Source organism: Dipodomys spectabilis, unplaced genomic scaffold (genome assembly GCF_019054845.1).
Source record: "Dipodomys spectabilis isolate Male_0828 unplaced genomic scaffold, ASM1905484v1 ptg000026l, whole genome shotgun sequence".
In the NCBI taxonomy this organism is placed as follows: domain Eukaryota; kingdom Metazoa; phylum Chordata; class Mammalia; order Rodentia; family Heteromyidae; genus Dipodomys; species Dipodomys spectabilis.
Window position 1 is genome coordinate 13,490,397 of NW_024870703.1, and position 26,786 is coordinate 13,517,182.

Genomic DNA, 26,786 nt, shown 5'->3' on the forward strand with positions numbered 1-26,786 from the left:
GCAGGGACATCTACAGTGAGCCCTCCCCTCCTCCTCCTCTTCCTGTTGCTGGCACAAATGTACACTCTCTGAGAACAAGAGAAACCGCACGTACCATTAACACATTCAAAGACATCACAGCACTTTCCAGGTGTCCCATCTCCACGAGAGACTATGCGGGGAGTGGATCCCACCTCACACATGGGGAAACCACATAAGTCAGAGAGACACTCGCATCTGAAACCAAAGAAAAGGGAAGGAAAACCCCATGAATAAACAAAAACATAGAAGTTGGGAGACCACAAACAAACTGGCAGTGGCAAGTATCTGGCCTTAATGATCCGGCCTCATAATCTAGTGACATGGGGACATGGGGACCTGGGAAGGGCAAAGGGTCCTAAGATCATCTGCTTTCTAATTAAGTATGGCTCATCAACTTTATATATATTCTAAGAGTCTCACTATAATCACTCTGACAGATACATTTCTAAAATGCAGAATCACTTCATTTCTTATTTAACCAGACTGGCATTGAATGCATCACATATTTTCAAGATGATTAAGGGCCATCATCAAATGCATACATTATATTAGTAAATCAATGAAACTCTCTGGGGTTACTATACAACGAGAGCTCCTTGTATTAGGTAACCCCATGCTGGAGCTTTATTGCTAGTGATGTGTAGGTGTTTTCCAGAGTTTTAGGACTTTTTATGTAAGGATTAAGTTATTAGCTTTTGTCTATTCATGCTAGTATGATTGTCTGTAGGAGCACTCTCATCATGAGCAGTATTTAATTTATAATTGAGACTGAAAGCTGAAAGGCTCTACAAATAGAAGACATAAGCTTTAGCAAGTGAACTTTGTTACAGTTATCTTGAAGTAAAAAGGCATTAATTTTTTGGATTTGTAAGCTACCATGTGTACATTTATCTTTACATGTGTGAATAAAGTGTTCAACAAACTGCAATCTAACCATGCTGGCTGTCACCCTTAACTTCAACTCTGCTATGAAATCTACATGAACACAGAAATCTGAATACAAGACAGGTGAAGTAAGATGTGGCCAAAATGTCTTCTTTTCTGCAATAAAGAGTTTAGAAATGAGATCCTCAGGGCAGCTGCACGTGGGCATGAGAATGTCATAGCAGAAAAGAAAAACTATAATTTGTCCGGGACTCTCTTGGTGAAAGGAGGAGAGGATGACGGAGGGTGTTCCCAACTGACAAGTGCAAAAGAAGAGCACCCCAACCTCCAAAGAGGCATGCCAAGAGGAAGGGTGAGTATTCCTGGACAGTGAGGATCAAGATCAGGATTCAACACTCCCCAGCAGGAAAGAACTATTAGCATATTCATTTATTCTGTTATGTTTCTTTCTTAAGTGACTGGTTTGTTCTTTTATTGTTCTTTGGATTTTTAATTTAAAACGTGCTGGTATAGTTTTTCAAGTACCTCAATAATCAGGGCCAGAGATTTAATGACATTTGCAGTTAACTGCGGAACAAGAAAAGAGGAAGTTGAAAATTACTAAAGCCATTGCAAAGGTCTGAGGACAACCTTCTACCTACTCTAATCCCTTTCAAATTCTTCCACATGGGGTAATGGTTATACTGAACTCTGGGAAGAAGTTATTAGATAATAAAGGTTTTGCTATAATGGTATTTCACCTAGAGTTTAAAGTAAACTGCCTGCCTGTTTTGTGTTACGTAAATGGGGAGCTCTCAATTCATGGACTGTTTTCCTTCAGGACAATCACTTTCTTCGGATGAGTACTGTGAGCTAGGTGGAAGCTAAGAAGGTTATTCTATATTCCCTGCTTATGTGTCTAGCCACTGCAATGCTAAGCAAGTAGTCATGTCACTGTGATATAACAGTACCATATGGCTTATATCTAGTGTACTTGACACTGTGCAATGAACTCATTAGTGTGCACAGGCAAACATGACTGAGAGTACTGAGAGCCCACACCTTGATGGAGTATCTAGATGTGGTTACAGTGAAAGTGTCTGTGTAAGTACAGGTGACTAACGTTTCTTACACATCTCCCACAGTCGCATCCTTGTCTGCGAATGTGCTCCACAGAATCATTCAAATTTAACATGTGACCAAAAAGTTCTTTATATGTATCCAACACTTCAATCATCTTTTTTCCTAAACACATATATGAATTTCTAGGCTACACTCTGCTGAGTTGCTGGAAACAACATTACACTGAAAAACACTATTATGTTTGCCCTACACTTGACCTATTTCCCAACATTTAAATAACTCCATATTTTCCGATCTTTAACCTACATAGAACAGGAATATCTATCATCAATATTTTCTGCTAAACCTACAATGATTGACTGTTGGTAAAGAGCCAAGGATTTTTGTTGGCAAGCTGTTCCCAGCTCCAGCCCTCTTGTCTATTTCTCCCCACACTGTGCAATTCCGATCCATTGCCATCTTCCAGATTCTGACAGCTTCCTTGGAATTGTAGGAAGAAACCACAAAAAATGAAAACCTGGGCTCAGGGCAGATTGTCTGTTAGGCAGCTAGCTATCAGCTTGAAATCTTATAAAGCTACTTTTGGTAGGTTGGAAATGGTCAAAAAGCAATTTCATATGGGTCAACACAACACAAATTCACATGAATTATCTGCTAACAAACAAAGGCACACACTTTATTATATTTACAAATTATTTGACTCAGTACAGTTTTTAAAAATTCTGCTATAAGATTAAAGACTCCCTAGTCTACCCACTCTGGAGACAGCCAAGTATTATTCTCTTTACTGATGGCTAGCAAGATGCGTTAAATTAAATGGGGTCTCCTATTCTCTGCATCTCCCAAGAAAAGAAATGATATTTTCTTCTGCGACATGAGAGAAAATGCTGACTTACAGAACAACTGAAGCATGCTGACTGACTGTACCTTGTCCTCACCACCTTTTCTTCTTTTTTATTCTCGTCTCCCTCCACCCTCTGCCCCTTTCCCCCCCATCCTAATTTTTCCCTTGCCCTTTACTCCCAATCTCTGAATAAGGAGCAAGTGAAAGGAGGAAATTGATGGATTAAGAGCAGAAGAAATGGAGAGACATGAGATAAAAAGCCTTTTACTTAGGTAGATGTCATCATTTGTTTTACTCTTCCCCAATTTCCAGCTCTAATATATCTCCTTTTACACGAGGTATGGCACACCCAGCCCAGCCTAAGGCTTAGTTATTGTATTCATGGTCTACAATCTTCTCATTCATTTCTCAGTGTCTCTACCTACCATACAACCCTCTGAAGTCCATGTACCTTTTCCTAATTCTCTCTCGTAGTATTTCCCTTCATTTTCCTTTTGTTACAGTCTGTTTTTCAGACAAGTCCTCACTTTGCTATGTTTGCATTGCTTGCTCTACTGAATCCTGGCATTTCTCATTTGGTGCGTGTGTCTAGCTGTCTTTCCAGATAACAGCTCCTTCTCTGAATTCCAAGCAGCTACTTGTCCACAGTCCTTATCACTTTCTGCTTTGAGCGTCTACAGTGTTCATATGGACCAAGTTCTTTTTGCATTCATCACATACAGTCATTACATAAAAACTTAAAGGGAACAGAATTGGAGAGGAAGGAAAGAAGGATGACATGGGATAATGCAACAAAACAAAGATACACAATAAAGTTAGAGTTGGAGACAGAGAGATGGGGTGGGAGCTCAATCAGGCCCTTCCAGATAGAACGATATGCATGCACTTTGAGCAAAAGTACTAAGGGCTTTAAGAAATGAAACAAAAAAGCTTTATTGAGATGTATTCACCTACTATAAAAATCCACACTTTTAAAGTGTACAGGCTGATGTTTTTTTTTTTTTGTAGGGTTCTGCAACTTATACTGATACCTACTTTCAGATCATTTTTATCACCTCAAAAAGAAAATCTACACTTGCTAACAGCTACTCCTCATTTTCTCCAACTTCAGCAACCACTAATTTATGTTCTGTCTCCATTGGCCTACCTACGCTGGACAGTTCATATAAATGGAATCATACAATAAAAATGTGAATGCCTTTTTTACTTCAAACAAGAAGCAACCTGTATTTGCAATTTGCCAGAAAAAAAAAAATCAAGCATCTAATGTTATCCTGAGTATTAAGATAATGATCAATCAAAGTACCACATTAATAAATTTCTGCATAAGTCATCACAGCTGCAGCCAGGTAGGACTTGTTTAAGCTTTTTTTCTTTTTCTCCTTCTTCTTTCTCAAATAGGTAATGGGTTTAACTTAGCAAGCCCTTGAGCCACTGAGGGTAATGAAGCACAGTACTCAGAAATCATTTAAACCCCTAGAGGGCACTCACCACCTTAGAAGGCTCAAGGCTGCTGCTGTATCTGTAGGCTCCAAGGAGTTTCTCTTTCTTTCCCTTCATATATTTTCCTTCCTGGACTAAACAGATAATCCCAGGCAGGCCAAAAGGCCAAAGTCCTTTTCCTGGCACCACTGACTAGATGCTCACAGCCTGACCTCTACCTATCATTTAGATTGCATATTCCATTGGCTAGTCTATTCATTTCTACTCTACCAACAATGGTGATCTGTCATTCTCTGAACTTACCTACCTATACTGCCACCATGCCAAGGTAAGCTCCAGCTTCAAATCCTTGCCTTTGGTTCATCCCTGGAAAATCCCTCACATTCCTGAACAATACCTCCCCTACAAATTTTCTGGGATCAAAAATTCATTTAAAAAATATTTCCACCTTTTCTGACCTTTAACAATACAGAGAGGTACCTGACTCTCAGAGTACATCAGCTCATTATACTCAATCAAAATCTTACTGACTGTCCTGTGAATTGTATTGAGTAGAGGGAGCATGTCTTATTTGTCTTAAAAGTGAAGAAAACGAACAATATAGACATACAAACAAAAATCTGAAACAAACCCCTCTAAATGGCTATAAAGATTAACAGCATGTATTGTTTTCATTTATTTATACATTTGAGATTAGATGTAATATTTTTCAACACTGCTATGTGCAATGAGACTATGAAACCTGTTTATAATGCAGATTCTGAGGTACCACACCTGAGGGCTATGTTTCTGGCTCTCTAGGGCAGGGCTATAGGATTGGTCATATCATACCTCTCCAGGGGAATCTGTAACCTACTTCCTGAGACCCTTGTGCCTGGACATGGTGGGTGTGTGTCTAGTTTAATTTATACTTTCCACTGGGGAAAACCAAATATGACTCATTTTTAACACTTGAATGAGGATGACTCTGGTTAGCACATGCTTTCAATCATTTAAATAGACTCCTTTCTATCTTGAATTGTTTTTTTAGGAATGAGAATACTGGACTGAGGGAAGGAAAGGACAACTACTCATTTATCCAATACCATCATCCATACTCTGGCTTCTTTTCAGAGAGTATAAATCACCTTTTACTAATAACATCATCAACAGAAAAATGTGTGGCCACTGGCAAACCTCCTCCTTCAATTCTTGGTTTTCTCATTCATCAAGTGAGAGAGTTGGATTGTAATAAACATTCTATGATTCTATTCTCATCCATATCATTGCTGTGATCTAATCCCAGCTCAGCCTCCTCTATAGCTTCTCACTAGTCTATACTTAGTCCCTGGCCTATGTCCCCTTCCTCTGTACCTCCTCCTCCCTCTCTCCCCCACCCCTGTGAGCACCTCAGCTTTCTGATCTAATTCAACATGAAGCTATCCACCCCTGCACTAAGATGTCTCAGTCACTTTTTGTTTTCCTGAGGTAAAATAATTACTTATTAATATTTTTTCCTATAAAGGGAGACACTAAACGCAGAAGTAATATGGTAGGGACTGTGCCCATGTTGTGAGGTATGCCTTATATCTTTCAAAAATAAGTTGAAGAATCCCTGGTTCGGGGTTTTTTTTTTTTTCCTTTTAAAACTTTAAAAGATGCTAAACTAGAGGTATTGCTGGTGGAGCTGTGGAAAGGGGAGGTTCTCTGCCGCCTCCTCAAAGAATAGGAGGTCCCCTGGAATGGACCCTGGGGTGGGAGCCAGAACGCTGAGGGCAAATGTTATTTTAACATCCCCTACAATAAGATCCCTCTTCAGAGGAGGAAATTCGGAAGTAGCAAACAATCAGATTCCTCATCTTCCCCAACAGACGCTTATCTTTGCCCACATCCTGGATGGAAAACAAGTCAGTAAGGCTCTCTGGGAAAGATTCCCTGTAATACTGGCTTTATTCCACATCTGTACAGAGTGCCTGAGCCCTTCAAGAGAGACAGCAGTCTTCAAATCAAAACTACTGGTTTGGGGTAGGAGGTGTCCCCTTGAGACAGGAAACAAGGGGGGAAAAACATTAAAATGGTAAAACATTTGTACCAGTAGGATTCCACACGAGGTATGAGTGAAATAGCTTGCAAAGTGCAAATTATGACATGTAAGATACAATTCAATTCTATAAAAAGTACTTCCCATGTTAATTAAATGTGTTGTTCTTTCACTGATTAAATTCCTTAAGTCTTTCCAGGAATGTATAAATTTAAAAAAATACAAAAAGAAAAAGGGTCTCATGGGAGGGTCCAACTATACTTATTGAGGGTCTCATGGGAGGGTCCAACTATACTTATTGAGAATCAGTATATAGTTCCTTATGGAAGTACCTCAGCCTCTAATCCTCACGTCTCTCCCTAAGAGACATACTACTCTGTACATAACTCTGTTCCTTACTCTTTCTACCCTTTCTCCAGTTAACCCCTGTCTGATCTCCTTGCAATCCTACCACTAACACATGCTTCAGCCATTACCATCATAGCCATACAATCCAATGGCCATCCTTGCCTGGGCACAACCAGAACCTGCACATTCCTTACCTTTCCTAACAAGAAACTGCACTTTTCCTTTAGACACAAGAGGAAAATCCCTCGGGCTTTCAGTTTTGTCATGCTTTGTTCACTCTTCCTTTCCCCCACTCTTTGCAAGGAGGAACTGAAGGATACCCTCCCATGCAGGAGGTATAAACTAAGGCTGATTAGATAACATTTGTTTGCATTTCCTAATATTAGTAATCAATGAATTCCACAGTATAGCATTAATAAAGTCATCATACTTCTCTCTTCTTAGCTTTCTTTTATCAAGGGACAGACAACTACAGGATCTGCCTCTCAAGGATGATGTGTGGCTTGGGAAAGTTTAAGGTTCTAAACTTCAGGAAATGAAAATCATAATTCCACATGATTCCTATAAAAGCCATTAATATTATCCTCTAAAACTGGGCCTTAAGTGAATAGGTGTGGTGAGAAGAGAGTAATGGTGTTTTCTGCAAACCACTAACTTAAAATGCCTGGCTAAGGAAGAGAGTTGGGGAAATTCTGAAGGGACTTAGTGTTGGCAGCAGGTTAACCAGAGGCCTGAAAAGAATCTCTGGACCACTGTTGAAAATATTAGGGCTGGGCCCTGGCAGCCATCCTCTACCACTCCAGTATAACTGTCCAGCTCAACAATTCACCCTGGAATATCCAAAGTTACCCATCAGAGGGACCAAGGGCTCTCTGACTCCATTTGGGGCGAGGGGTGGGGGAGAGGGCGGAGAGGAGGATGAAGGGAAGAATTCAGTGTTTGCTTTCCTCAATGGACCAGCTAGAATAAAAAAAAAAACAACAGGAAAATTGGCATATAACATCGTGTACAAGAGGACTAGGCTTGGATATAAAATGCGTTTTAATAGAGGAACATAAATTATTTCCATTTCACAGCCTGAGATTGCCAAGTGCTTTAGCAAAGGATGGGTTGGAAAAAGGGAAACAGCTTGCTTATGAATATTGTTTTGTAACTATTTACATAGAGTGGACGTGCAGCAAACACTATGTTGGGTGTGGTCTGGGGATATAGAAGGCCCTGGCCTTAGTTTAGGAAGGTGTCAGATACAGAACCACAAATGGGAGGACAATGGGATATAGATTGCACAGTCCACTCCACGAGACATGAACAAACAGACAACATCTGAAGACACTTTGTGTTTGAAAACCTGAGCTCAGACTATACTGCCTGTGCTGCTGCTCACACTCCTGCAGGTCTCCTGAGCTGGTGCTGAAGCAGATGACTTCAACTATGCATCCACTTGGAGCCATGTGGATGGTCAATTTTCAGCCTCTTATCCTCGTCATCAGCATCAAGTGTAGGATGGAGGACTCTCGTGTTCCCTGGAATGCACATCCCTAGGGTACTGCATCTTTCTTCCAGCAGTGACTCTGCTTTTCCTAATCTTTCCTTGCAGCCAGCACTCACCATCTGAGCATCATAAAGCAAATCACTCAAATCTGCATCGAACACTTTCCCAGCTCTCCACTAAAGACATTCTTGCAGCTATCTCTTGTGAGATGAAAAATCCCTTCACTTACTTGTTCCTCTGAGATGGAAGGGAGGCAAGTATTCTTCTCATTGACTACTGACTATTCCCATGTTGTGGGCTTCACTTCTCATGAAAATCCTCTTTCTGTGATGTGCATTCCTGAGAGAATGCACTTGGACACAGTTTCAGGTTTGAGTTCTGGCTATTTAGGTGCTATGTCACCTTGGGACCTTGAAGAAGTTACGTGATCATTCTATGCCTCAGATTAACCACTGTAAAACAGGGTGGCTAAAGTAGCCATTTGTCATGTGCTAGTGTGTGCATTAAATGGATATATACATGAGAAACACTGAGGTCAGTGCCTGGAATTCAGAGGCAGTCAACATGTTTGTTTGTGTTAAATAATACAGGAGGCTTCAGGGTAATGTGGATAAAGCACTTCCAATATTCTGGCCTTATTTGACCTTTAAAATCAAATGGCCCTTGCTAATATCTATTGTCTCACTGGAGGGACAGTCTCCTGCAGCCATAGCTTAGATCTCTAAAGTCATGCCTTGTCTTCACAGATCACAATCTTCCATCTTATCTTGCCACCTATTTCCAGTTCTTTAGATTTCTTTCCTGGCCTGAGCCTTATCCTGATGGGTCTTCTTTGCAAAACAATCCCAAACCCATGAAAAGTCATCTGGAATCACTATTAGAAAAATGGTGATTTTTCTCTTTCATATCTGGTCATTCAACTGCAAACTCAAGACATATAAACCAAAGACAATAAACCTGAATGTCTACAGAAATGCAGAACCATTAATTCAATGTTGCCTTACTTTACACTTATTCCTAAGACATTTCAATGAGATGGACTTGCAAATGATATGACCAGAGGAGTAGGCCAGAAGTTTTGCATACTATTCTAAGAAGCAGCTTTGCTTATATGAAATGAGAAAGTCTTAACACATTTTAAACAAGTGATAAAGTTGGAATCGGTGGTTATCTGGGGGGAAAAACCAACTCCACTATAGGTGAATCAAAAAGACAGGTGGGATTAGTACTCTTTTAAGCTGCAGAACACATTAAAAATTAAAAAAAAAAAAAAAAACCCAATGACTATAATAGCCTAACCCTCTTTCTCTATTTGGCGATCTCTGACTCATTCCTAAAGACTCAGCTCAAAGTCAAATCTGACAGTTTCCCAAACAGGAATTAGTATCTTTGTTCTTTTTGTTATACTGCACACATGTATTTCAAAACTGCATACACTTGAAAGCAAAATGATTTCTCCTGTTTGTTTTCCCAGACAGTGTACACTCCTTGACTCCTGACTACATTTTATTCCTGCCAAATAGTCCAATGCCTGGCATATGACAAACTGAAAAATATTTGTTCTCTGAACAAACCAGTCATACTACAGAATTTTCACACTGAGGCTTTCCTTGGGCTATCTACATAATGTAATTAAACAGATTTGCTATCTTCCTGTGCTAGACGCCATGGAAGTTGCATGTGTGTTGGCTCCTCGGCCTGAAAAGGCCTACAGTGAATAGTAGTCTTCCCTTCATCATGGCTTCACTTTCCACAATTTCCTCCACTCACGGTCAGGTAGAAATTCCAGGAATAAACCATCAAAAAACTTTTCTCATAGTCTATGACAATTACTCTATTTTTTTTTTTTTTTACTATTGTTGATCTTTTACTGTGTCTAATTTATAGATTATTGCTTATCATGCATGCGAAGGAAAAAACCCATAGTACATATAGGATTTGGTACTGTCTGAAGTATTCACTGAGGCTCTGTGGCTTATTTATTGAGGGTAAGTGGGGAGCATTGTAATGTCTAATCCTAATCCTAAAATTAGGATAATCCTAAGATTCCCCAAGAATTCATGATTCTCCAAACATGATCAAAGTCAGGATAGAGTAATTTACAATGCCCCTGTTTATGTGGACCATCCACAACAGACCAATTGACAAAATCCATGAGAAATCAGCTGCCTCTGCCACCAGAGTTCTAGTCAAGTAGTTACATGTCTACTGGGCAAATATAATCCTGAACAGTGATGGGGAATCCTATTCTTAATATCTAACATAAAGGTATAATTAAAGAACAAACATGTTCTATTCAAGGTGCTTTCCATACTTCCTAAAGAGATATGATTTAAACAGTTTATAGATTTGCTTATTATAGCAAGTATAAATGAGGCAAAAAAGCATTTTTGCAGAGTTGTCCATTATTGTATCAACATGCTGATATGACAAACAAGGATGGGTGAGGAAAGCTCTCAAGTTCATTATTATCCATGATGGAATTCTTCTTTCAAGCTTCTTTGAACATGTTATGGAATTCAGTTACCTTCTGTAGTCTGAGTCAGAGGGCCAAGTACAAGGTCTTCTGATGTCCATGACAACTCAGACCAAAGTATAAGTCACTGAATGAATAGCCTTACTTGCTCTGGAGACTAAAGTAAATACAAAATAAGACTAGATAGTGAATCAAATTCATGGGGAAAACACACAAGAAATAAGGTCTAAGTTCAGGAAGTGCTGGGTTCAACATCTGAAGTACATTATTGACAAATCAAGCACTCAACTGGAGGGAAAAGCGCATTTCCAATGGGCAAGGGTTTTACTTCTAGGAAAGCATATTTTCTTCAATCTGGGGACAGGTCCAATAATAACATGGAATTCCTACGATTATTTTGTTTTTAAAACATCAGAGTTTAATATAGACTCTGGCTTTTTGTCATGAGATGACTCGTTCTTTTGGGCCAAAAATTACTGTGACAGAGGGCAGAAGAATAGATGTTCTTTTCTTAGTTGAGAAAGAACAGCTTCAAATATATTTCCAAATTTTTCCTGCATGTGTTTAAAAACAAAATGCTACCATGATAACACACCAAAAATCAAGAACATTTTAAATATGCAAGTACATATTTTACATAGCATATACGTTTATTTATCTCCAATAAACAGATAGGGAAATTGTTCAAATTAAAGAGAGCAACTAAAAATGAGTTAGATAAAACAGTGTACTCAGACCAATCATAATAAATAAACTGTCCTACAATACTATATTTTTTGAGAGAGATGGATAGAATAATTCATTACAAGGCTCTTACTTTGGTAAAGTCTTTTGGAAGCTTCATATTCAGGACAATTTCCACTGATCAGTTTGAACTAGCACAATCTTAAAAGCACATGGTTTTGTAATAAACACTACTTTGGTGATCTAAAGATCTTAACATTGTTTCACAGAAGAGAAAGAGAAGCAATGCCTGAGTTCAGAGCATGAACCTAGCCATTCCAAACCACCCTACGGAGGGTCTGAATTTACGGTATCTGCCTGCTGGGTTGATGACACCCTATGCTGACAGTCCCTGATTCACCACTCCTACCCCTAACACCCTCCTAAAGACTTCAAACAGCAGAATTACAGGCTGGGACTCAAGAGTTTCTGGAGGAACCCTGGCGAGCTCAACTACCCAAGTTTAAGTGCTTTAAGCAAACAGAACATGAAATTACTCTGGTACTCTTAGTAAGAACTTAGAGCATAGAAGTGGACAGGTGTACTGAGCAAGGAATAAGAAAATACACTGATTTCTCAGTAGGAAGAATTGAGTGATTCAAGATTTGCAAGTGCAGCAAACAAGGAGGAATAAAACTATTATCTGCTGCTTTCTATACCTGTGTGCTTTTTGAGTCCACTCATTTCTGACATAAAACTTGCATATTCTGGACAGCATTTTTTTAAATTTAGTTTTCCTTCCATTTTTTTTTTTTTTGTGGAAAGAAAGTCTATTAACTTTCTTTTTTCAACCTTTTTTTCCTTGATGGCAAGTTGTACTCTGTGTTGTCTTCCAAAGGTCAGAAGCCTTCCTGCAACTGGCACTGGTGGGTGATACTTACAATGTATCAAGCCTAAGCCATAATTTTACTCATCTCCATACCCCAAGCCCAATGTTCTGTCTTCTATGAGGTTCTCAATGAGGATCCATTTAACTATTTGAACAGATCTGAGTATTTTAAAGCTGTACCTTGTTTTCACTCACTGCAGCTATGTGGATAGATTAATTCTGAATTATCTCAAGTGCTTCTGAAGGGAAGAAAGAACTTGCCAAGGATTCCATTCTGCTGGCCTCATCTGGAATGAGTCAGTTTTAGGCTGTGAATTTGGGAACTCCAGAAAGCTTCCTTTCAAAATCTACATCTCTTCACAAGAAACAGCAAGCTTCTTGGGAATATAAACCATCTAAGATGGACACTTCTGAACTAAAGCAGCTAAGGACAAATATCTAGATGTTACTACTAAAATAAAGGCAGTCTATGACCTCCATCTAGTCATAGTGGTAAGTGTGGTATAGCTTCCAAATACATTGGGATTATCATCACTCCTTTCATCTTATTTTCTTTCCTGGAGTTACAGTGTTTGGAGTTATTTTGCCATGATGGGATGCGATTTTCCTATAAATGTAATGAGCATGTGTGTCTATATGATTAAGCATGAAATATAGGGAAAAGGCAACAAAAATATGGAGGCACTGGGAGTGACAGAGAAGACAAATTGTCAGAACCTCAGTGGTAATGATGCAGTGACCACAGATGAGAGCATGACTATGGTCCTGGAGCCAGTGAGAAGTCATACACACCCATGAATGACTGATATAGTTCATGCAGGGAAACGAGGGGCATATAGGACCATGTACATACTATGTCTCACTGCAGGCTGACAGGCAGAGATATCCACATTCCATTAGAAAGCCCTTTTACAGAGTAAATCCTGATCTGGCAGATTTAGCCATTGGCTGGATATTCCTTTCTCCTGCTAAGTAGGTATTACCCATCTACTGCTGTAAAAATCTGCATGTAGTAACAGTCAGGATATTCCTGAGGACAATATTCCTGAGGACAATAATCCTAGAGCACAGAAGGTGGAATGATGGTCTGCTAAGTGATGCTCAGAGACTATTTGCTCACATGTGTACTCTCAGAGAGCTACCAACTGGCAAGCAGGGAAGAAGGCAGAGGTTGGTATTTAGGGCCAGGAAGCTTAACTATTAGGTTGTCTAAGTAACACCTGAAGACCTTAAATGTATATTGTGGTAGATGAAAAATATTTTCAAACTATTTGCAGCTTCTTCTTCTATTAAAAAGTAGTATCTTGACTCATACATATACTAGATATTGCATATAAGGGAAACCATGGGACCTATGTTTCTTTGGGCCTGGCTTACTTCACTTAATATAATTTTTTCCAAGCCTTTCCATTTCCTAACAAATGGGGAAATGTCATTCTTTCTGATGGAGGCATAGAATTCCATTGTGTATATATACCACATTTTCTTGATCCATTCATCTACTGAGGGGCATCTGGGTTGGTTCCATATCTTAGCTATGGTAAATAATGCTGCAATAAACATAGTTGTGCTGGTAGCTTTAGTGTGGTCTTGTTTGTAAACATTTGGGTAAATGCCCAAAAGTGGGATTGCTGGGTCATAGGGGAGTTCTATGTGTAGTCTTTTGAGGAACCTCCATACTGCTTTCCAAAGTGGTTGAACAAGTTTACATTCCCACCAACAATGAAGTAAGGTTCCTTTCTGTCCACATCCCCTCCAGCATCTGTTGTTGTTGGAGTTCTTAAAAGGTCAGATAATGTGATGTTAGGAAAACGATCCCTTAAATATGTATTTTAATGTTTTTTTTCTTTCATGCATGTGTTTCTAACGCATTTATAAGATTATTTCTTTGTTGCTTTGTATGTCCCTCCCCCACAGTGTAACCCCCGCTTTCACTATATTTGATGTCAGTATAACTTGTGGAGGAGATGGGGACAAACAAGTCGTTTAAGGATTCAGGTGGACCTGTTGCAACAATGAGAAGTACAAAATGTCATGTCAAAAACGAGCTTTACAATGTCGGTGTGGGGGGGGAGGGGGGGAAGGATTGGGTGGGGGGGAGGGGGGAGGCTGGGAAGGGAGGTGAAGGGTAAACAAAGGAGGAGGCTGCAATGCTTGGTAAGAAATGTATGCATTATCCTTCCCATGTAATTGTAACCCCTCTGTACAGTATGTTCTCAAATAAAATAAAATTAAAAAAAAATAATAATAAATAAAAAGTAGTATCTACCCTCTTGTCTTTGGGATAAAAGTTCAGCCCGTGACTCACTCTGACTAACAGAATGTGGCAAAGGAGGTTGTGTGGTTTTTAAGTCCTGGTCTCTAAAGGCTTTCTTACTTCTTTTCTCGCTCCATCACCAGATGAGTAGAGAAAGGCCCTTCCAGCTATCCCAGCTGAGTTCCCACATATGAGTGATATCCAGAAGCAGTGACCAGTCAGCTGACCACAGAAACTTCACAGTCAACACAGAATTGTGAGAAATAAAAAAAAAAATTTGTTTTCAAGGACTACTTTTAGGGGTGGCTTGTTATAAACCAAGAAATAATTGAAACGGGTACATTTTGTTAATTTGTATAAATATGTCAGGGAGATATAAATTCATATTCATTGATTTCTTTTGTGACTATAAAAGCAATGGAACATTGTTTTAAAATACTGTAGCAGAAAGAGCACAGGGATTTCAAAGAACACAGACTGAAGCCTTAGACCTGTTCCACCCTTGTAGCAAGGAACACCTGTGATTTTGCACAAGTAACTTATTCTTTCCACCTCCATTTTCCTATCAGTACCTCACATAGTTAAAAGTGACAAAAATGAAAATATCTGTAAATAGCACATTGCATACTTGAACTGTGGCACTATTGCTGTATATTACATATGGCTTGAAGATTTTCTTTCCCCCCTAATATGCTTCTTGCATCAATGTGTATGACTTCCAAGTTTCTCTCTTGCACATTTCTTTATGCATGCCAGCATTTATACATGTACACACACACACAATGCACACAGACTCACCATTAGTCCCAATTTTTCCTTTTGTTACTGGGCAGTGGCCTTTGGGCCCTACATAAGGCCCTGAGTTACTAATTCTTATTCCTTTCCATCCACTCCTGAAAGGTATGACAAGCTGCCAGTAGTTGACATGTCATGATACCATTAGAAAAAGATGACAAAACATGACAGGGTGCCTGGAACTCTCAACCAGATTGACTAGGGAATTAATAATGGTCAAAATGCATCACACATGAAAATTTTATCTCTAGTCTCAGGGGACTAGACACAGAAGAGCCCAAAATGAAGGATGGGCTATTAAGAAAAGGCAGAGATGCTTCGTGAAAAAAAAGGAATAATTTGCTCTTAGAAAGTTCAAGAGTAGGAGGGGAAAGTAGTACCTGTCAGGGGCGGAAGTAGAAAGTGATTTCCAGATATGATAAGAACATCTAGGGTGTGACACTTGTAAGGACTCAGGTCATGTTTGACCAATGAAGAACACTGAATAAGTACATTTGAAATATACAGCTCAAGAGAAAATTCACAAACTGAGTAAGAGGTCAGAGAGAAATAAGCAGCTCAGGGCATGGATGAGTGAAATAGTCCTGCTGAGGAGGGGACAGAGAGTGAACTCTTTTCCAAGTCTTTAAAACTACAACACATGTTTTCAAAAAGAGATTGTTACTTCCACGGAAGGCAAATTTTTAGATCTGAAGTTTCAAATTTAGCTTATTCTGTCCTACATGGGCCTCCTTCCACCCAGAATTCTCAATGTTAAATTCCAAGAACTCTAGGTTCTTAGCAGTGCTCTTTTTATGTAGATAAGTGTCAATAATCACAATAGGCTTTTATATATCGTTATGTTTTTCTTTATGACTACAAATCAAGCTCTTAAAGAGTGAACATTTCACATGGCTAACACAGAAGAATAAATACTACCACTACTGCTACATATTAGGATTTCTTATTTTTATTTCCACGATTTAGTTTTTCTTCTTATCCAAATATGACTTATCTCTCATCTTCCTTAATAAGTAGAAACCCACTTCAGAGGTTAAGCTTGGATAAATAGCTGTAAGCCACAACCTGAGCATATTCTGCATTTACCAACTCATTGCATTAATATTAATGCAATGCAGAGGAAAAGAAGACATAATTGCTGACCTCTAGAAAAATCCTTTAGCTGGTGAGGTAAGACTTTAGGTATGTAACAATTAATAGTGTAAGGGAGTATATGATTAATTTACAACATGGAAAAGGATATGTTAGAAGTTCCCAGGAGATAGGATAGGTGTTAGTTGAAGCACGGAGAGTGCATGGATAAAGTGGAATTTAATTGGAGTCCTGCAGGATGAGCAATATTAGCAAAGGTGGAATGGAGAAAAAAAGACAACTCCTGCTGGGAACATGGAGCACAGTGCTCAATGGAGGGTTTCTATGTTATTGAGGGGTACCAGGCCATAGAGAAAGCCTCTGGGAGAGAAGTGCAAGAGTTTTAAAGTGAGACTAGGAGCAGCATCACCAATTAATGGCAGGAAGATAAAAGAAACAAAGTATACTCATCTTTTCATCCCTCCTACCCTCTCTCCCTTCCTTCTACCCTTCCTTCACCAATAAGTATAAGTTGTCCATATTACATCTAGGTAGTAGAGGCTATACATATTCTGTGAAAGACACCTAAGTTAGGGACTGAAGACTGCAAACACTTCAAAGAGAACAAACTGTTAGGTGGAAGAAGGAGGGTATCTGGAAAGAGGCAGCTGAAAATGCAAAGGTCCAGTGCATGAGAAAGCTCGGGGAGGGGGCCTGATCAGGCAGGAACAAAGGCTGCATGTATAGCAAGGGCAGGGGACTAATACGGGTCACTGAGTATCTGAAATACAGGAAACTAAAGAGCTGTGAGAACCTATAGTTTCACTGCAAATCATTTACAGTGGAGCTCTGAATGATTTCCTTTTCCATGTTTCCAATTTCATCATTAGAGGCACATTTACCTTTAAGCATTCTTTGGTTGAATGCCAAAGTCAAAAATTATGCTGATAATCACCATCCTAAGATTTCTCTTTACTAGACTTACAGAAGATCCAGGATAAAAGAAGGCATCTAACTCAACCTCCTTTCCAATGTTTCATTTCTTTTAAACATTACTGGCAGATGGCCATCCAAATGGAAAGAAATCTATCCAGCACCATGTAGCTCAGTCTTCATTAGGAAATAGTCATCATCAGTCAGCATCACTAGCTGTGAGATTCTGTAGGCTTGCTTATAGCTACTACCCATTTGGATCTCCCAGAGGGACTGAACAATAGCCTACTGCAACTCCTATACACAGATGTGCTAAATCACTTCTATAATAATGAGTTGATAGTTGTTCCCTTTCCTTACTCAAGGACTACTTACTTAACAACTGGCTTTGATTAATTAGGTTCTCCAATACAATTTACCACCTTCCTTTTTCTTTCTTCTTCTTCTTTTTTTTTAATGAAGACCTTGAAGGGACATCTGTTACCCTTAGCGATGCTCCATTTTTCTCCTCCACTGATTAGTGATGCCTTATTTATGTGTGCACATTATTTTACTCCTTTCCAAGCATCTTATAAATTATCACCCTCTAATGTTGTAAGAAGGCTTGGGGCACCACTCTAGCACATCATCTTCACAACAATTTTTGCATCGGTTCTATGACAAGAGTATAAAGGACATGTTTGAGAGAATCCTAGGTTTCAGATAAAACAAAGGGCTAGGCCACCAAAGACCTAATGTCACTCAAGAAAAGAAAGGAAAAAAGTTAATTATCAGAACCAGCTCTGGATGTCTACTCTAATTACAGACAAAAAACCTCAAACTTACTGTGATGGTTAATCTTGATTGTCAACTTGATTAGACTAGGATGCCTAGGAGATTAGTAAAGCACACCTCTGGGTATGTCTATGAGGGGTATTTCTAGAGGAGATTAACAAAGAGATTAAGCAATTCCTCCTTCCTAGCCCTCACTTCTGGCTACTGTAATGACATGAGCTGCCCTGCCTTGCCATGCCCTTTCTGTGCCAAGGATGGACATGATACCTCTGAAACCAAGAGCCAAAATAATCCTTCCTCCCTTACATTGTTTCGCTCCAGTATTTTATCATAGTAATCAAAGTACGACTAACACTTACTTTACTTATTGACCACATGTATACACAGCTTATCAAACCATTTCTATCAGCACAACTACTCAACAAAGATAGAAGTGCCTAGCTTTAGGACTGGGACTAGAGGAGAAGAGGTTAGAAATGAAGTTAAATGAAGTTAGTTGAATATCATGTGTACAACTAAAGTTGAAAGAAATAAGATGACTTTATCATAGAGATAACATAGTGACTTGCAGAAGAAGTAGAGGGGAAGTCATGGAAGAGAAGAGGAGTACTGAGTCGGGGAGCAGACTGCAAGTTATGTTTCTAAACTAGTGTACCCCAAAGCAAAGTACTAAGGACCAGTTCCACAGTGATACTTTTGCAGGCTATCAGGGACAAAACCTAGGCACTCATTGAAATGTTACCAGCTTTACTCTCATTAAAAGAGATATGTGTGTTACTTCTGAAGATGTTATACAAATTTAGGTACCTCTTTTCATCTTGGTAAGAAATGGATCCTGGTAGATGTGTGATTCTAAATGTTGAGGGTTCCTGGAGAGTAGCTCTATGAATGTGTGTAATGTTTCACCACACATGGGACATACTGCTTAAGCACCTGCAAGATTTACTGCCGAGGATCAAATGACATGTGCACTAGTGATAGACACATCACTGCCTCTCTAGCTATATACAAGGGGCAGCTTTGTCTGACTTGTTCCCAGCCTTCAAAAGTGCACAAGCACCCTTACAGGAATAATCTATAAGAATTAATGACTTCACCTGATGACACCTGGCTTTGATCTAAGGAAATATATATGTAAATACCAAGTAATGGTAACAGTTCAGTGATTTCGCCAGAGAAACAGGAAAAGTATTAGGTTTCCCAAGGACAACGCAGCTGCCTGCGTTATACTGTGCTTAGATGAAGCTAATAGGCAAGACAGAGAAGAAATGTGATGAAGCGATGACAAACCGACCTTGCTGGCAGAGTGCAGCAGCCATCCGCTGTGAGTCGTACTTGGGTTTCGTAGCTGTCCAGGGGGCACACGGCCTGCTGGACAGGGGGGCACTCCACAGTGCTGCAGTCCACACTGAAAACTGCAAGGGGCAAACAGAGAGGCACCGTTTACTGTGACATTTACTTGCATTTTGAGTCCCCATATGAAACACTGACTCGACTACTTTCTAAAGTTTCCTAGTGTTCCAGGAACTCAAATCGGGGTGCTGGCATTTTTATGCCACTCAATGCTACAGAACTGTAGTATATTTCCAATTGTCTGTGCAAGAGGTGGGGACGAGACATGGAAGAGTTAAGATGAAGACAGAATTAGACCAACAGTGGATACATGATGGTGACAAGTGGCCAGAGGCATTCTTGACAGAGCAGTTTCAGATGGAAAAGGGATTGCTTTGCTTGAAGCATTTACCTAAAAGTAAAAATAAAGTAGAAATAAAAAAATGGAAAACTGTGACCAGTTGTTAGAAACTTGTAAAGAGGAAATTACTACAACCCAGACTGTATTAGAAACGGTGCCACAAGAGCAAGGATGTTAGAAATAATACAAAGCAAGAGACAGCTTAGCCATGACAACAAATCCAATATTGGCAAAGAAGGTGAGCAAACAGTTAAAGATAACTTAGCACATGCGATCAAGTAAAAGGATGGTGGAGAACTGACAAAGATTTGGGCTGAGTATCTCCTTATTAAACTGCTGACGTGGTGAGGTGCATTTCTTATTTAAAAATAGTTTCTTTTCCCTGTTTTATGTATGATTGCTTTTAAATGTAGTAATAGATACCTGCAAATACAGCCTCTGGCCATCTCTAAGGAACAAAGCAGGTAGCTGTAGTACCATAAAGCTCAACCACCTTTCCCTGCAAGCAAATTTGGAAGGAAAAAAGAGACAAGAAAGAGAAAAGGATATGCGTTTTCCCTGAAGGCACACGTGTATCAGGGAATTAAGCCCTTTAATTCTCTGATAACAAAGCCTGAAGTTGGCTATCAGCATTAAGTGTCAGACTCAAAGTGTACTGGTAAGGATGCCCATCTGTGTGGGAAAGAAGAGGCCAGGGAGGCTGAGGAGCCCTGCTACCTTCTGATGTAAAGGGGCGAGGCTGCTGAGACAGAGCTCAGGCGTACCTGGTTTGCACTCATAGAGGTCACAGCACTCTCCCGGCTTGCCTGAGGCTTTTGACACTAGAATGTTCAGGTATCCTGGCTGGCAGACTTTGCGCAGACAGCCTGCAGGGTCACACACGCAGCGGCTGGGTAAGGGACAGCACTCCCCAGGAGGAGCATAACCCTCGATCAGAACGGAATCTTCAGGACAACGTGGAGAGAACTGGACTTCACAGCGGGCCTTGGAGCAATCTGGCTTCTCTTCTAAATGGGAAGAGAAAGAATTTAGCTCATGCCCAGAGCAATGTGGGCACTTTTGTCAGAAGCACAGATAACCCTGAGGGTCTACCTACTCACTAATGACCAGGGTGGCAGAAGAAATCTAGTGAAAACCTTCAGACTTAGTTCTATCATGAAAATCTCTCTCAACTAGAAGCCTCAACTTCCCTTCTTCTCCATCTTCCTAGTCACACATGTTGAACATGCTGTCTAGTGCCACACCCAAAGTGAAGAGAGACAAAGAGGAAATCTATGCATGGCATGAAGAATCTGAAAACTGAGGCACAGACAGACACATTTCTAAATTCAAGAGTTTTAAGGACTGTTCTTTGAAAACGGTGTATATTTAAACAGAGACATAGTAATAAATCCTGGCAACTGCAGGGACTGGAGACTGTGCTTGTCAGTAAACACAGAATGGTGCCTTCAAACTCTTGCGTTTCAATGAGATGAACTTAGGACCATGTAATTCTATGATGAGCCAAATTCACATATAGCTCCCTACAAACAACTGTATGCTTCTACATCTCTAGCAGACTCACTAATGTACTCTATTGTCCTTTCTCCACTGTTCTCTGCCGAGACACCTTAATTTTAAAGATGGGAAAAAATAAAGGTGGCTATCCAATTTTAGGACCAGGTAGCAAAGCTTTAGCTTCTCCAATCTATAACTCAGTTCTTAATATGTACTTTAAACCTAAGGTCCTTGAAGAAAAGTCTTACTGTATACTATGATCTTTGAGGCGGGGAAGTTCAGAAGGTGTTAGGTGAAAACAGTGTCTTATAGGGCTGGGGTACTTGTCTTTCCTAAAATCCAGAGATAGAATTGCAAAGTAGGATTAGACCTAAGATAGTTTAGTCTTCTAATTGTGTGGATAAAGAACTTTAGGCAGAGGTTCAGGTAACTTGCCTAAGCGAAATGATAAAATTATACCCCAAATTGAGGTCCCTTCATTTCTAATTCCTCTCCCCCCTCCCTCTGGGAGAATTGATGTTTGAACTTGGGGCCTCAAGCCATGTCTCAGCCCTTTTGCTGTAGTTCTTCAGATAATCTGATATTTTTGCCTGGCTAGCTTCAGACGATGATCCTCTTACCTCTGTGTGCACCAGCAGGCATGGCTTGCTTTTGGGACTAGAAATTGCTACAACTTTTTTTGCCAGGGATATCCTTGCACTGTGATTATAACTCTGCTGGGGCTGGCCTTGAATCTAGATCTTCCTATCTTTGCTTCTTAAGTAGATGGGATTTCAAGTGTACGTCACACAGCTATCTCTTGATATCACAAGAGTAAATCTCTTTCCAAAACTAAGCCTATTCCATTCCCCCAGACATTTTCTAACTCAGTTGTTGTATATTTCACTTTATGGCTATTTTACATTCATATTTGTAACTACTTCTTACCTAATTGAAACATACTAATCGAAGGTCACTCATACTCCCTAGTTCTAAGTAGTTCAGTCAGAAACATTTATTGAGCATCAGTTTTTCCATCAGCCCAGCACAGATCAGTAAAAAGAAACAACAAAATCCCTACCCTTATACAGTTTAAAGGGTGACAGGGAAGTAACAGAAAAATAAATTATATAGTACTAAAGGTGATGAGCACTTGGGGGGAGGAGGGCAGAAAAGTGTAAGAAGGAGCTAGAGCTCTTGTGAGAAAGAAAGACAGTTCTAGTTAGTACAGAATGGGCATTATGGAGGAGCTAAGGAGACTTCCAGGAGCCGGGGACAAAGTGAGAAGGTCTTCCCGCAGAGGAAGAGCCAGATCATGTTTGTGTCCCAGACAGAAGAAGGAGGCCAGTGTGGACAGTGAAAGATTAGATGGAAGAAGATTAGAGGGAGAAAAGGAGGATATGATTAGTTAGGGGTCCTCGGGCCCATTTTAAGCTAGCTCTTTGGTTATGTAGGAGAAAGAGGAATGTCTCAGAAAAATAGGTACACTTTTAGAATCATAGGACTTATGAATCTGGGGCACCAGCAAAGAACATCTGGGGAGAAGTGAGATGTGGGGGAGATTGGAAAGGCCTTTGGACAGAAAACCAAGAAAAAAATTCAGATGAGTGTACTATTGACCACGGCTGGACAGTGGATGTGGTCAGAGGCAGAGATGAGTCTAGACTCTAATAGTCATGTGATTCATCTTCTGCCACTCATCCTATGATTTTTGGACAGAATACTACCTCACTGCCTCTGGTCTCTCTTCTAGCCACTGTCAATGAGTGGAAGGTATAACAGGCTCCATCCTCTGAGCAAATTTCATTAACACAGGTGCTATATGCTAAGGTCAAAATAATCCCTCCCACAAGGTGTTATTCTTTGCTCCAACTTTATGGATTCTGAAACTAAGGTTGAGACAGGTCAAGGTAATTGCCTGAGATCACACAGCCAGTAAATGATGTGATGATGTGACAGTCCATCAAATTCCATTTATATTCTTCTGTGCTAACATGCCTCCTGTCCTTAGCCATTCACTAGTATTGATGATATTCAATCTTGGCCTTGACTTTCTTTTTCTTAGTTCATTTCTCCATACTCTGCTTCTTCCTGACCCGACTGTGGTCTCTGTTAAAATTATATAAGTTATCCAGACTCCTCCTCTCTCTTATCCAGCCTTCTCCCACTGAGAACCCCCTGGAACTCACGAGTTTACATTCTACTTTGTCTGGGCTCAGTTACCTCTAGTCTAAAGAGAATCCAGCTATCCCACTTTCATATTACAATCCCAAGGAACTATCCTAAGAAAAGTACAAGAGGAAGAACAATTCTCTTCTGAGACTCCCATTGATATGAGGTGGAAGAAATCAAGAAGCTGTGAAGGCAAGTTTAACTATGGGGATTGTTAGCTGGAGTTTGTAAAGTTCACTCAGTAAGCAGACTGCTTATCTGGCAAATACACACACACCATTTCATAATTAAGAAAAGCTCTATGAATTTAATTGCAAATAGCACTTGGTTCCTACTCTTGGCAATTTGCTGTAATTAACTTACTCGGCATCACATTCTATAATTTTGTTATTCTATAACAACTCAGAATATGTAATCAGACTTTTCAAACAAATGCTTCAATTAAACATTCCATTAAAAACCAACGTATTAGTTCTTGTTGGTTATTCAACTCTATTCTTTTTAACATTCTTTAACACTGTCACCTCTTAAGATTATGCTTTGCAGTTCAAGCCTAGAGAGATTTTTTTTTGGGGGGTGGGGGTCGGTCCTGGGGCTTGAACTCTGGGCTTGCATGCTGTCCCTCAGCTCTTGAGCTCAAGGTGAGAGCTCTACCACTTAAGCTGGTAGTTAATTGGAGATAAGAGTCTCACAGACTTTCCTGCCTGGGTTGGTTTTGAACCCAAATCCTCATATCTCAGCCTCCCAAGAAGCTAGGATTACAGGCATGAGCCACTGGCGCCCGTTCTGCAGAGATTTTAAAAGCTACTTTTTTGACACAGCAGGACAGGGCAGCCTATCTCTGACATACTGAATCATAAGGGCATCAGAGTTTTTGAGCTTAGATGGATCTAAGACTATTAAGAATTACTGTGAAGAGCCGGGCGCTGGTGGCTCACGCCTGTAATCCTAGCTACTCAGGAGGCTGAGATCTGAGGATCGCAGTTCAAAGCCAGCCCGGGCAGGAGAGACTGTGAGACTTGTATCTCCAATAAACCACCAGAAAACCGGAAGTGGCGCTGTAGCTCAAGTGGTAGAGTGCTCGCCTTGAGCTGAAGAGCTGAGGGACAGCACCCAGGCCCAGAGTTCAAGCCCCACGACCGACAAAAAAAAAAAAAAAAAAAAAAAGAATTACTGTGAAATCTTATCAAATGCTTTCCAACTGTTCTCAAGAGGATCATACAGACTTTCTTTTTATAATTAATCAACTGGTGGATGTTCAACCATATTTATGTTCTTAGAATAAACTCTTGTTTTTGAAGATTTTGCTCGCTTTGACTAATATTTTAAGATATTTACATTTATAAATGAGTAGTTCTTGTTCCCTCCCCTTCTCTTTGCCTCTCTCTTTTTCCCTGTCTTGTCAGTCTGTCTGACACATACATTCTCTGTTTCAGTCTTACAGGAACTCTTCAGACAAGTTGTTTTTAGTATTCTACCTCTTTCTCTGCTGTGAAGTGCTTTTACAAGCAAAATATTTTCTAGTCTCTGCTGCTTTACACAACTTACTTGTGAAACTAGCTGAACTCAGTACAGTTCTCAAAGGGGAAAGAAGGAGGTTTCTTCCTCAGGCACTGGATTACTCAGGTAGACTACCTCTTAGGATCATTTTACAGCATGACTTTTTAGTAAAAAGTATAAAATTCATCTAGAATTTCAAATTCACTTCAGACTTCACTGACCAGGGTTTCTTTTTGTACTGTGTGTACAAATCTTTGTTTAAAGGTTTCCAATTCTTTGCCTTTTCACATGATTTTTAGTTTTATTGTGGTATCCTAATGTTACTACTCAGCTCACTTCTATTTTTTTTTTTATCCTTAAAAAAGTAACATTAAATTACCTTAATGCTTTAAATATTGCTTTGACTATATTGTTTTTTGGTTTTTTTTCTGTTTGTTTGCTGGTCCTGGGGCTTGAGCTCAGGACCTGGGCTCTGTCCCTGAGCCTCTCTCTCTCTGCTCAAGGCTAGCTGGCACACTACCACTTGAGCTACAGCACCACTTCCTGCTTTTTTCTGTTTATGTGGTACTGAGGAATCGAACCCAGGGTTTCATGCAAGCTAGGCAAGCACTCTACCAGAAAGCCATATTTCCAGCCCTACATTCTAATTTTTATGTACAATGTTCTCGTTGTGATTGATTTTTAAAATTATCTATAATTCAACATGGATTTTGTCTTTGAAATCTTAGCAATACACTACTATGTTTCTGCATAGAGAAATTCAGAAAGGTTTTTTTTTTTTAGAGTTAAACCATAATTTGACTAATTTGTTGCCACTGGCAGTATGAAAAAATTTTCAACTTTCATTAATTTCTTGATTTTTTTTTAAGTTTGGCTTTTGGCACCCACGTGTGTATATATTGCCTTATGATCAAACTTTAAATACATGATAATTTAGATTTCTAAAGTCTATAGTTTTCTTATTTTGTAGTTGTCCTTTGCTTTTCTTCTTCCTTTCTTCCAAAAGATTACTGAGAACCTTTGCTCACTGAATCTAGGCTTATATTCCACATGGTTACCATAGCATCAGGAATTGTCTTTTTGATACTTTCTCAGCTTGCTTCTAATACATAAAGGCTGCCAGAAAATTTTATTTATCTGTCTCTATTCCTCTTATATGGCTAAAACAAGGAAAAACTATAGCCACACCACAAAATTTCCACCAATTAGGGGACTTTCATAACATTACTTTTGAGATTTTAAATTCTATTTGAAGTCTCTCCAGATTCTTTCCCTATGGTGTCTAACAAGTCTATATATAATACTTAAGTTAATTAACAAGCTTTTATATATGGTTGCCTAGCAACTGTAACTGGTACATGTACACACACATACACACACACACACACACACACACACACTCAAAAAACAAAACAAAAAAAAACTGTCTCAGATACAGAAATGCTATAATGATAAATGACTTGCAAAAGAATTTGGTACTTTGATTAAATATTGCTTTAGTTATAGTAAAGAAAATAAGCTTATTTCACTATCTTATCTTCCTTTAAGAGGTTAGGTCTTAAAATATTGACAGGGATACCTAGTATCAAGCAATTTCACAATGACAAAGAAAACATTTATCAGTCCTAAACATTTCAATCTGTCTGACTGTATCATGGCTATTTCCAGACCTTCCCAGAGGTCAACAGAAAAAGTTCAATCGTGATATACCAGCAGCAAATACTTTTAACAGTGTTTAGTTTAAACAGATTTAAGTAAATGGCACAAAAATTACTTATTTCCATTTAAATTTAGTTGAGTCCCACACCTGACACCCTAGTCTTCCATCTATTTAAAAATCTCTTGAAATGGTCCCTTACCATATCAGAAGACATGCTGTAAACATATTATTGGAAAACAAGCAGCATAAAATATTCAAGTAAAAATTTAAAAGTCAACCACAAAGTTGATGCTGTCCTACATCCTCTTCCAA

The 26,786-nt window shown here is 39.4% G+C and overlaps 1 protein-coding gene across 2 annotated transcripts in view; it reads right to left on the minus strand.

Moving 5' to 3' along the window:
- Positions 1 to 26,786, minus strand: part of Crim1 (cysteine rich transmembrane BMP regulator 1) — a 185,513-nt gene that overhangs the window by 73,899 nt on the left and 84,828 nt on the right. For both annotated transcript variants that reach the window (XM_042675511.1, XM_042675512.1), the window contains exons 3-5: positions 20,431 to 20,673; positions 19,268 to 19,388; positions 95 to 216 (exon numbers count right to left, since the gene is read on the minus strand). In XM_042675511.1, coding sequence (XP_042531445.1) covers positions 95 to 216; positions 19,268 to 19,388; positions 20,431 to 20,673 — 486 coding nt within the window. The remainder of the gene's footprint in view (positions 1 to 94; positions 217 to 19,267; positions 19,389 to 20,430; positions 20,674 to 26,786) is intronic.